Source organism: Mauremys reevesii, linkage group 2, assembly GCF_016161935.1.
Source record: "Mauremys reevesii isolate NIE-2019 linkage group 2, ASM1616193v1, whole genome shotgun sequence".
Taxonomy (NCBI): Eukaryota; Metazoa; Chordata; order Testudines; family Geoemydidae; genus Mauremys; species Mauremys reevesii.
In genome coordinates, this window is record NC_052624.1 from 133,637,802 (window position 1) to 133,650,182 (window position 12,381).

General features: G+C 47.6%; 1 protein-coding gene across 12 annotated transcripts in view; it reads left to right on the forward strand.

Moving 5' to 3' along the window:
- TRIO (trio Rho guanine nucleotide exchange factor) overlaps window positions 1-12,381 on the forward strand; it is a 437,405-nt gene that overhangs the window by 289,995 nt on the left and 135,029 nt on the right. For all 12 annotated transcript variants that reach the window (XM_039521976.1, XM_039521977.1, XM_039521978.1 and 9 more), the window contains 6 exons: window positions 7,165-7,287; window positions 8,650-8,844; window positions 8,979-9,094; window positions 9,833-9,899; window positions 10,630-10,739; window positions 12,207-12,276. In XM_039521976.1, coding sequence (XP_039377910.1) covers window positions 7,165-7,287; window positions 8,650-8,844; window positions 8,979-9,094; window positions 9,833-9,899; window positions 10,630-10,739; window positions 12,207-12,276 — 681 coding nt within the window. The remainder of the gene's footprint in view (window positions 1-7,164; window positions 7,288-8,649; window positions 8,845-8,978; window positions 9,095-9,832; window positions 9,900-10,629; window positions 10,740-12,206; window positions 12,277-12,381) is intronic.

A 12,381-nucleotide genomic window follows, 5' to 3' on the forward strand; every position in this document is an offset into this window, starting at 1 on the left:
ATGCGCCGGTGGCAGAAGTTTTTCCCTCCACAATATCCATAGGGGACTGGCTCTGGTGCCCTCTGGAGCGGCACCTGCATGGTGCGGTATAAGTGGCACCACCGGCTCCCCCCATCCTCAGTTCCTTCTTGCCACCAGAGTTGATGCTGAAACGTCTTCTGCTTCAGCTAGCGTCATTTCGTTCTCTGTTCTTGTGAACTTTGAAAACCTGTAATATAGTTGTATATAGTTAGTAGTTTCTTAGTTACCCTTAGCAGTAGTTTTCAATTATTTGTTCGTCCCGAACGGGACTCAGCTGGGGGACGGGGCATGCCCTGCGATCGCTGCAAACAGCCTATGCCCATCAACGATCCACATACCAGCTACCTAAGGCGCTTAGGCGAGGGGCCCATAAGTGACAGGTGCTGTATCTGCAAGTTCTTTAAACGTGGGACGAAGAAGGAGTGTGATATCCGTCTGAAAGCGCTCCTAATGGAGTCGGCCCTCACTCCAGCACCGGAGCAGCGGTCTGACTCCGCACTGAGCACCACGGCCTCTGTGCACAGTGCTCCGCTGGCGCCACCTACAATATGGCAACGATCCCCCTCTGCAGCTCCGGTCAAGAAGCTGAAAAAGACTGTGAGGGGAAGCTCTCCTACCTCCCGTAAGGGAAAGGAGGGGGCTGCGGGCGAGCCATAACCTGTGCCGGGCAGCTCAACGCTGTCTTTGGGAAGTTGGGCCCCAGCTCAAGTTGAGCAGTGCAGCCCATCCCATACTTTGCCTGTGACTCCGGATAGCGGTGCAGGCCCCGGCCAACTTCTGGTGCCGTCGACGCCCAAAGCCCTTCAAGCAGCACAGGAGATCCTGATGCTCCTGGTGCCTCCCACGTTGGCTCCAGCGGTACCCCAGTCTCAGGGAAAACCCACGCTGGGACCTATGTGAGTGTCCCCATCGAGAGGGACGTCCTGCCATCTCTCGCCCACCCGAATCTGTAACACCTCAGGACTAGAGAGGCAGGCTCAGCGGAGCCCTCTTCGGTCTCCACAAAGGGGGCATCGATCGAGGGACTCGAGACGTACCGCGCCAGTAGATTGGCGCAGACACTCTGAGGCACACGCCACACAGCAAAAACTCCCGGACTGGCCCTGTCTGTCTCCAAAGCCCCGGTACTGATCACAGGACCGATCGAGGATCAGAGATTGCAGATCCCTGGGCTGTCATCACCCGTCTCCTAGCAGTAGGTCGCCCTACTTGGGAAGATCCGCCTGGCAAGCGGCCCGTATTAGCTCCTGGTCCCATTTGACATCCCAGTACTGTTCGAGTAGCGTGAGGCGTGGATCGCTGGGTCTCCGAGACAGATCTGCTGAAAGCTGTCGGTCCCCGTGATCCTGACCAAGATGCCCGTCTTGCTCGGACAGGTCGGCTTTGGGATGCAGTGACCGACACCGGTCAGACAAGAGCCACTGCTCCACCCGATCCTGGTCACCCAGTACCAACCACACCATTTATACCTCTGGCACAGAGCAAGGTTCCCTGACCACGGGACAAGCCCCGGTACCAATGGTGGAGCCTACATCATCAGCACTAAAACTTGTCCCATGGCCCCAGGCGCAGTGGCCAGGGTACCCGTGGAATCCTGGGGGGTTCACCCAACCCTCCCAGGCTGCCTGGTCGGCGTCGAGAGCCTCAGAGAAGCCAGTGGCCTTGGTACCCCTGTTACCCCCCGAAGCCTCGAGCACAGGAGGGCAAGACCCCACAGGTCCTGGAGGACCCAGGGGAGCAAGCTGCTGGACCACCAATGGAAGTAGAGGCCCCTGCAGCACCGGCATCATCCTCATTGTCACCAGACAAGACTATCATGGGGCCCCCTAACACATTTTCTCAAGATGATGCCAAAGTGCTCCTTTTGAAAAGGGTTGCATCCAACCTGGGGCTTCAGGCAGAGGAACTAGAAGAGCCTTCGGACTCGCTGTTTGATGTCCTCTCCTCCTTGGCTCCTCCCAGGTTGGTCCTACCCCTTCATGAAGGGGTTTCCAAAATCACTAATGCCCTTTAGCAGACCCCCTCTTCCCTGTCCCCTATCACTAAGATGGCTGAATGCAAGTACTTTATGCCAACCAAGTGGCATGAGTACTTCTACTCCCACCCAGCCCCCAATTCCCTTGTGGTAGAGGTGGTTAAGGGGCCACCCCCAAAATAAAGACTTGAGGAGGTTGGATCTCTTTGGGCATAAGATTTATTCATCTTCCAGCCTTCAGCTAAGAGTGGCCAACCACCAAGCCCTCCTTAGCTGATATGACTTCAGTATGTGGCAAGCCATGGCTAAGTTCGAAGCGTCGCTCCCTGAGGCTTCCAAGAAGAAGTTCTGAGTGATCCTCATTGAGGGTACGACCACGGCCAGGGAGGCCCTCCTGGCAGTGTCGGATGCCACTGCTGCTGGCACCATGAAGCGAGCCTCTTGGCTGCTCCTCTCTGGGTTGTCCTCTGAGGCTCAGCAGTCAGTGCAGGACTTGCCCTTCAACAGCCGAGCCCTATTTGCAGAGCAAACAGACAGCAAGTTGCATGGCCTCTAGGACTCCCGCACCACCCTAGAAAACCCTGGGTCTTTACATCCCAGCCCTAGCGCGTAAGCAGTTCAAACCACAGCAGCCGCAGGGCCAGGGCAGCGAGCCTTGGCCGGACCAGCCCCACAAATGAGTCAAGGGCTACAAGTGCTGTCCAAGCCACCCACCTCCACCCTCTGCCCAGTCAGGCTCGACCTGTGCCAAGCAAGGGGCCAGGCAGTCGTTTTGAGGGTGCACCTGAGGGCGACCTACCAGCCTATTCCCCAGTTCCACCTGTCCCAGTGTTCTCCAACTGCCTTTCCCTTTGCCCCCCTGCTTGGACTGCTATAACCTCGGACCAATGGGTCCTCAGCACAGTGGAGCAAGGTTATACCCTCCAGTTCCTTTCTACCCCCTCTTCCCACCTGCCTTCCCCATCCCTCTTCAGGGACCCCTCTCACGAGAGTCTCCTCGTGCAGGAGGTAAGAGTTATTGCAGCTGGGTGCAGTGGAAGAAGTTCTTCTCAAGTACAGGAACAAGGGGTTGTATTCCCAGTACTTTTTAATCCCAAAGGCTAAGGGCAGTCTACAGCCCCATCCTGGACCTGCGAGACTTGAACAAGTACCTAAAGAAGCTAAAGTCCCTGGCCTCTATCATCCCCTCCCTGCATCCAGGAGACTGGTATGCCACCCTCGACTTGAAGAATGCATACTTCTATATAGCGATCTTTCAAGGACACAGACACTTCCTCCAGTTTACGGTGGGGCCCACCACTACCAGTTTACAGTCCTCCCGTTCAGCCTGGTGACAGCACCGAGAGTGTTTACCAAGTGCATGTCATGGTAATGGCTTACCTCAGGCGCCGGGGTATCCACATCTACCTGTACCTCAAGGACTGGCTCATCAAGGGCAGCTCCAGGCCCCAAGTCCAAAGGGATGTTGTGGTGCTTCAAGCCACATGCCGCTCTCTGCGTCTTCGGGTAAACCACAAAAAGTTAACATTAGTGCCGGTGCAGAGGATAGAGTTCATCGGAGCGGTCCTCGATTCGACCTTCACCAGGGCGTTCCTGCCACTGGAAAGGTTCCATGTGTTGGCGAACCTCGTTGCAGAAGTCTCCGCGTTCCCTTTAATTACAGCCAGGGTCAGATTGCACCTGCTGGGTCACATGGCAGCGTGCACTTACATGGTCCGCCATGCCAGGCTCCAGATGTGCCCTCTGCAACAATGGCTGAGGATGGTCTAGTCCCAGTCTCGAGACCCCCCCCCCCCCAGTCCCCAGGCGATACTTACCTCGCTGCAATGTTGGATCAACCACGGGACAGTCCTGTAGGGGGTTCCCTACAACCCCCCTCGTTCCATCAAGTTGGTGTCGGATGCCTCGAACCTCAGCTGGGGTGTGCACCTCGGTGACCTCCAGGCACAAGGGGATGTGATCTCTGGAGGAGGCGAGGTTGAACATAAACATCAAAGAACTCCGAGCAGTCCGGCTGGTGTGTGGAGTCTTCCTGCCCCAGCTGTTGGGCAAGGTGGTATGAGTCCTGACGGACAACACAGCCTTGATGTTCTACATGAACAGGTATGGGGCAGCGTGCTCGTTGGCTCTGTGTCTATGGGACTTCTGCATCAGTCACAAAATCCACCTGGAAGCTTGTTATCTTCCCGGCGTCAAAAATACGCTGGTGGACCAGCTCACCAGGGACTTCTCCTCTCACCACAAGTGTTCGCTCCATCCAGAGATAACCTGTGTGATCTTCCAAAGGTGGGAGACTCCCCAGGTGGACCTGTTCACTACCAGACAGAACAGGAAATGCCACTGGTTTTGTTCTTGACAAGGTCTGAGCAAGGGCTCCCCCTCCGATGCCTTCCTCCTGTTATGGGCAAGGAGCCCAATGTACGCGTTCCCTCCAGTTCCACTCATCAGCAGGGTCCTGGCAAAGATCAAGAGAGACAAAGCGCAGGGTGTCGTGATCGCATTGATTTGGCACACTCATGAATTTGTCAGCAGCCCCTCCCTGGCCCCTGCCCAACCACCCAGACCTGCTGTCACAGGACCACGGTTGGCTCTTACACCCCAACCTCGAGTCCCTCCACCTCTCGGCGTGGCTGCTGTGTGACTGAACCCAGAGGAACGGACCTGTTCGGAAGGAGTCCAACAGGTCCTCCTACGGAGTAGGAAGCCCTCGACCAGACTGACTTACCTGGCCAAATGGATGAGGTTTTCCTGCTGGTAGTCCAAACGTGGCACCTCTCCTTCACGTTCTTCTGTACAAGCTGTCCTGGACTACCTGCTCCATTTGAGGAACCAGGGCCTGGCACACTCTTCTATTAGAGTGCATTTTGCGGCCATCTCTGCTTTTCACCCGCTGATCCAAGGACAGATGGTGTTTTCCCATGACATGACAGTCAGATTCTTGAGAGGGCTCGAGAGACTCTTCCCATAGGTGCAGGCTCCTGTCCTGCAGTGGGATCTTAACTTGATCCTCTCTAGACTCATCAGCTCGCCCTTTGAGCTGCTGGGTTCCTGCTCCTTTTCCCACCTGTCATGGAAGGCCTCTTTCCTGGTGGCAGTGACGTCGGTGAGATGGGTCTCTGAAATTAAAGAACTGTAGTACATGGTCTTCTACAATGACAAGGTTCAGCTGCGGCCCCACCTGGCCTTCCTGCCGAAGGTCGTATCCACCTTCCATATGAACCAGGACCTCTTCCTCCCAGTGTTCTGTCCCAAACCGCACAAGACCAGTGAAGAGAGGCGTCTTCACGCGCTGAACGCCTTGGCTTTTTATTTAGAATATACCAAGCCTTTCTGTAAATCAACTCAGCTCTTCATCGCAACAGCAGATAGCATGAAGGACCTTCCGGTGTCCTCCCAGAGGATTTCCAATTCAATTATCTCGTGAATAAGGACCTGTGGGGGTTCCATGGCCGCTGATTGTCAGAGCCCACTTGACCAGAGCACAGGCATCTTTGGTGGCCTTCCTGGCATACATCCCTATCCAGGACATCTGTAGAGCTGCAACGTGGTCCTCTGTCCACATGTTTACCGCTCATTATGCCATCACTCAGCAGACCAGAGATGATGCTGGATTTGGCAGAGCTGTGTTCCTCCAGGGGAACTGCTGGGACTCACCTAATGTGGAATGGACGTGAGCAAGCACTCGAAGAAGAAAAGACAGCTTTTTCCGTAACTGGTGTTCTTCAAGATGTGCTGCTCATCTGCATTCCACAATCCGTCCTCCTTCCCCACTGTCAGAGTTTCCGGCAAGAAGAAACTGAGGGGGGGGGAGCCTGCAGCACCCCTTATTCCGCGCCATGTGGGCGCCACTCCAGAGGGTGCCAGAGCCGGTTCCCTATGGATACTGCTGAGAGAAAAACTTCCGGCACCGGTGCATGTGGTGAGTACACGCACCTAATGTGGAATGGACATGAGCAACACATCTCGAAGAACACCAGTTATGGAAAAGGTAACTGTCTTATCTAGAGAGAAGGCAGGGTCCAAGATGATGCCCAGATTGTGGGCATGAGTGGTATTATTCACGGTGACTGGACCACAGCTCTCAGGGTGTCACAATCCTGTCATCATGGCCATACGATCTCAGCTATGCGTTTTCTCCCATTCCTCTGCTACCATAAGTCCTGAGAAAGCTCCACCACAACAGGGCTAGACTCATTCTCCTAGCACCCTATTGGCCCAGGCAGTTTTGGTTCAGAGAGCTCCAGAAAATGTCAGCCCAGCCCTCAGATCAGGATCTGCCCCTCCCTGGACCTTCTAACTCAGGAGTGGGGCAGAATTAGACACCCCATCCCAGACTTGCACGGCCTGGTGTTTGGATGGACTTTGGAAATAGAACGCTCCTGTTCAGCACCCGTTCAGACTATCCTTACCCAAAGTAGGAAAGATTCCACTGGGGCCTGCTACCTACCTAAATGGAGACATTTCTCTATTTGGGTACAGCATAATCAGCCTTCTCTAGGCACTGCAGATACTCTAGTCATTTTAGACTATTTCCTTCTCTAAAAACTCAGGCCAGTCACTCACTGCAAGTCGACCTTGTAAATTCTTCAAAATGTGTGGTCCCTATCTGTATTCCACTACCCACTCTACATCCCTCTGCTTTGGATCCTGTTGAATTTGTGGTAAAAAGAGAATTGGAGAGGTGTCAACCCGCACTGCCTTTTATACCCCCCCGATAGAGAGTGCAAGGAGATCTGCTTTACATGTGCAGGTCAGCTGATGCTGTCTGTTAGAATGTGCAGACTCAGGGGCATGGCGAGCATATGTGTCCATGTGTGGACTACAGAGAAGGACTTCCAGTTACAGTTAGATAAACTCCATTTCAAAGTTGTTTCAGGTGAAATGTAGAAGGGATAACAATAAAATACTTGCATCCGACGAAGTGGGTATTCACCCACGAAAGCTCATGCTCTAAAACGTCTGTTAGTCTATAAGGTGCCACAGGATTCTTTGCTGCTTTTACAGATCCAGACTAACATGGCTACCCCTCTGATAATGAAATATAGGTCTGTCTAGTACATTTATTTATGTAAGTATTGTTATGTATCTTGAGTACTTAAATTGGCGTCTATTGAAAAAGTATTATGCTAGTTTCTTTTCTACTCTTCATTGTTTTTTGCTTTATTCAGGCTTTGGAATGGATCCATGACAATGGAGAGTTTTATTTATCCACGCATACCTCCACTGGTTCCAGTATCCATCACACTCAAGAGCTGTTAAAAGAACATGAAGAATTTCAGATCACTGCAAAGGTAAATAAAGAGCAACAGCAGGTGTATGGCCAGCTTCGCCTTGCTGTATTGGCTTTCTTATCCGTTTCCACTTGACATGAAACGAAACAGAAAATTGCTGGTGTTACCTTAAATTGACAAGACTGTAGTGACCTCGCTTAAAAATGGAGAAAGATAACTTCCTTTCGAGTCCTCAGCTTGGTTGGTTTTCAGGTCAGTCATGGACCTGAAACTCAACTCTTAATTCTTATTTTATGTTCGCAAAATGCAGTAAGGCTTATTATGTTCCAGTTTGTGTGCTTCAAAATATTGAACACTTTACTAATGAGAAGATAGCACAAGATGAAAGCGTCAATCATTCAGGTATGGCTCTTACCCAGAATAACATATTGTACTGGAATGTTTCTAGGCACTGACAGGCTTACCTCTCGGCACACTGTGGTCACATGGGACCCACATCACAGGTGCAAACCTAACATTCCAGGCACGGGACATTTTGTTCTATATTAATTCTTAAACTCCCGCACCAGTAACTGCAGCAGGGATTGGTTTCCCTAATTTCCCTCTCCTGTTCCCCATTTAAAAAGTTGTACTTTGTCTACACCTTTTGGCTCTCTGTCCTGTGTGGAAAACTCATGGAACCTAAAGCTGTTAAAGAGGTGGTGGTCAAAAGAAGATACATGCTGGAGACAGCTGGAAATAGAGGATTTTGTGGAGGAAGGAAGGGTCACATTGTATATGGAAGGACTAAGCATGCCTCTGCACACCAAACCCCCTGTCCCCTCAAAGACTTGGTCCAGCCCTCTTAACGTTACACTCCTGCCATACAATGCTGCCTCTATTATTTTCAGTGCCAGTGGATAAAGTGTGCATTGAAAAGTACCATTTTAGCGCAACTCCCCTATACGTTTGCAGCCATTTGCCAGGAGGATGCATTGTCCTTAAGTATGAGCGTAAGTCTTTGCAGGATCAGGGCCAATGTTTGTTTTGAGGTAGTACCTAAAGACCGTAGTAGGGATCGGAGCCCCTTGGTGCCAGGAGCTGTATAAACACCTGAGAAGACATAGTCCTCACCCTAAAAGCTTACCTTGCAGAACTGATATTCTCTATTTCCAGTCAAGAGAATTTCTAAAAGTTAAAACATGAGGTTTTTTGCTGCTGTTGAAATAATAAAGAAGCAGGCAGCACTTGCTGATGTTCTGTTCCTTGGGGAAAAATCATGGTATCTGCTTTAAAAACACTTGGGTGGGATAGAGAGGAGAGCCAGTTACCTTCCATCATCCCTCCACTTGTTTTTAGTAATTAATTGTACAAAACAAGCCCTCTCATTACAGGTACTTGGCAGTAACTTACTTGTCAGTATTTTCCTGTTGTTTTTCACAGCAAACCAAAGAGAGGGTGAAGCTGTTGATACAGCTGGCTGATGGCTTTTGTGAAAAAGGGCATGCCCATGCAGCAGAGATTAAAAAATGTGTCACAGCAGTGGACAAGAGGTACAGAGACTTCTCTCTGCGCATGGAGAAATATAGGACCTCTTTAGAAAAAGCCCTGGGGATTTCTTCTGATTCAAATAAATCGGTGAGTGAAATTTCTGCATGTACTAATAAGAGAATAAGCAAATGCTTTAACATAGCCCCTTGTAGCTGATCAGATTGGCCATTGTTTTTCCCTTTCTCATCCCTTAACCATTTTTCCTTTTCTCCTTAATACAGAGCAAAAGCCTGCAGCTGGATATAATCCCAGCTAGTGTTCCTGGGTCAGAGGTGAAACTGCGAGATGCTGCTCATGAGCTTAATGAAGAAAAGAGAAAATCTGCCCGCAGGAAAGAGTAATGCAGTCTTTACAGATATAAATTACTGTTAGCGAAGCAACTGTCATATTTTTTTACTTCAAGTTTTAGAAAAACATTTTAAATAGGAATGTAGCAAAGGAGAGCTCTGTACTACCCAGAGTGTACCTTCCATAGCCTTGCACAGACTTATTCATTACCTTATTCCAAATTTGGTTCTTCATTGTCTGGTTTCGGGAGTGTTCAAAACCAAGCTTAAAATGAGGATCATTTAAAAAAAAAAAAAAAAAGAATTGGTAGAAGTCCAGAAAAATTCACAAAAAATAAGTCGGTAAGGAAGGAAATAGTAGCAATGAGGCTAAAGTATTTGCAAAATAATAATAAATAAGTAACACAGCTCCATAAAAGGTCGAGTTTTTTCCTGCTCATGAATAGTAGCAGCTATTGCTCTTCATTTCTTACCAGTTGAGTAGGAGCCCCATGCTTCTAATGGATCCTCTTTTCTCTCTCGGTTAATTGTCTTAAAATCCTTGCTGCCTCATCCCTTCATTTTTTTTTGTTTGTTTTTTTCAATTTAAACTTTGCTAGTGTTGGAAGCCCCTCCCCCAACAAAAAAGTCCTTCTGATGCTAATGAAGCTCTTCTATGCTTTTCTTGTAATATTGGAAATAGAGTAAGTTCATTGCAATGGAGACAGCATATTCTGATTAGTGGAAAAGCATTATTCTGTGATCTATCAGGCTGCAATTTGATCTTTCATTCTTTTGTCATTTTTAAGGTTCATTATGGCTGAGCTAATTCAGACTGAAAAGGCTTATGTAAGAGACCTCCGGGAATGTATGGATGTAAGTGTATATTTTATAGGACAAGGTTTTATTATGTATATCATTTTACTTCTGCATTTCTTTAGCAACCAAGTGTTAGTTTATAATCACAGGGCCAAGTTCTGTGCTTATTTAAGCCACTTGCTAGTGTCAACATAATTGCACCAGGTGTCAGCCAATGGAGAATTTATCCTATTTACTTTATTTTTGCTCATTTTCATTTACAGCACTTTATTGCTCTTTGCTCAATAGAAAACATGTTAATGGTCTCAGAACTGACTGTCCACTTCTCTTGGCTTTTCGGTCAGTTTGTTTTGTTAGTAGCAGAGATGAGCCTATGTTAATTCTTTCATTGTGTTTATCACATGTTTCGGGACTGGCTGACTCGCTTTGAATAGAAATTCAGAGAGGTTCCATGGAAAAGTGCCCAGTAATTGTTAAACTCCAGCAAGTAATGCTCAGCAGTAGCTATTACACAAAATGAAAACTTCTGGAATCCAAACATGACCTTGGTATACTACCCTGAAGCACTGTTTGTTGTCAGGAATATTGCATATTTTAAAAGACTAAGTCTCAAGGAGCATATTTGATTGTCACTTTCAAGCCTTGACTTTTTTTAAGATGCACAGTGTGTAAAGCTCCATACCCCAAAATCAATTATAAGTCATACTTTCCTGTACTTCTCCCTGTGAGAATGTTTAGTTACAAATGTCGGAAACTTGATTTCATGTGCCTTTTTTCTTCTGGCCAGACGTATCTGTGGGAAATGACCAGTGGCGTTGAGGAGATCCCACCTGGTATTGTAAACAAAGAACACATCATCTTCGGAAACATGCAGGAAATCTATGAGTTCCATAATAAGTGAGTAACTTAGCTTCCATGCCCATGTTTACTAGTAAAGATTAAAAGATCACTTCAGGTATTTCCCAATCCAAATATTGTGTATATAAATGAATAAAGGATGTTTTGCCACAGCAGTAGCTAAAGGGTCTTCCTCATCGTCAAATTACCTGCTTCAATGATAGCATTTTTCAGTAAATATCTATATAATTCCATTCTCTTGCCCAGATATGTCTTCTAATCTTGAATTTTTTAAGAAGCAATTTGAACGCTTAAGTAAAGTTCTAGACTGGTTGACTGCCTTGAAGAGATGGACACCACTGATTCTACCCACCACAAGGAGTGGTTGTGTCAGGCTCATCATGTTCACCTGCCATTTCTGACTTTTAGAAACCACTGCTAGTGGGAGGGGGTAGTTCAGTCTCTTTTTCTGTTGTTCCTTGGCCCTTCTGTGAAAATTGCCAAGAAGGGTTGCCATTAGCACTGGTTACAAGGAGTTTGATACGGACACTGGTTCAGTAGAACTTTTTTTAACTCTTAATGATTCAGAAGCATTATGTTTAGCTAGTCTTACTCACATTTTATCTCCTATTGTTTGTTACACGCACTTACTGCATCTTGTGTTAAGTTTGATTGAAATCTTTTTGAGTTAGAGGCCATGTAAGCCTGTGTGTTTGCCTGTTGCCTGACTTACCACCATCCAGACCCTGATGGGTGCTTTTACATGCTGTTGTAATAGAAATAATAATAATGTCTAGCAGAGCTACCATTTTGTATATTATCTGAGGGATTCACAACAGCTATATTCTCTAATGATCCACAAGGTACAATAGCAGTGTGCACTATGCCATATCAGTAGTGAAAAATCTCAGACTTAATCAAACTCATACCAGGAACTTAGATCAATAACAAAATATTTTGGCTGTGAAAGAGACAGTCTTTCAAAGAAAGCCAGCCACTTGTTGGTTACTTTGTATGCACCATGTCGCTGCCCTTAAATAACTTCGTAAGTAATCTATTATGGGTATAGAGAACAGAGATTTTTTTCCCTTCATTGATTGGCTTTTTGGGGAGGGGGGAAAGGCTTTTATTGCAGAGGCTGGCCTCCATCTCTTGTTCTGTTTTTTTACTGACATTTTAAAAATTAAACCATTTGTGGGGCTTAGGTGAGAGGACGCCAGTTAGCCCCTTTTTGAAGGGAACAGCAGCAGTAACTACAGCGAGTAGATAATACAGCAGTAAAAAACTCAATACAACAGTATTTATCACCAACCATTTAAAATCTGTTGTTTGAGATGTGATATTTATAGGGTCCTGGCACCCCAGATTCTCATCCATTCATAGTATCTTGAGCCAGTTGTCAGACCATGCTGTTGGTATGAAGATCCTCTAACAATATATCTGCTCAAACTCTAAATCAATGTTAGCTGCCTTTATGAAAACATGCCATGTTCCTTTTAATGGTGTTCTGTTTTTCTCTACCCATAGCATATTCCTCAAGGAGCTGGAGAAATACGAACAGTTACCAGAAGATGTTGGGCACTGCTTCGTAACTTGGGTAATGAAATGATGGTTGGTGTTAGAAGTAACAAATGAAATCGAGAGCAGAAGGAGATGGTGGCTTTCGCTTGTGTAGACTTTTTCTTAATTAGTGGATTTGTAC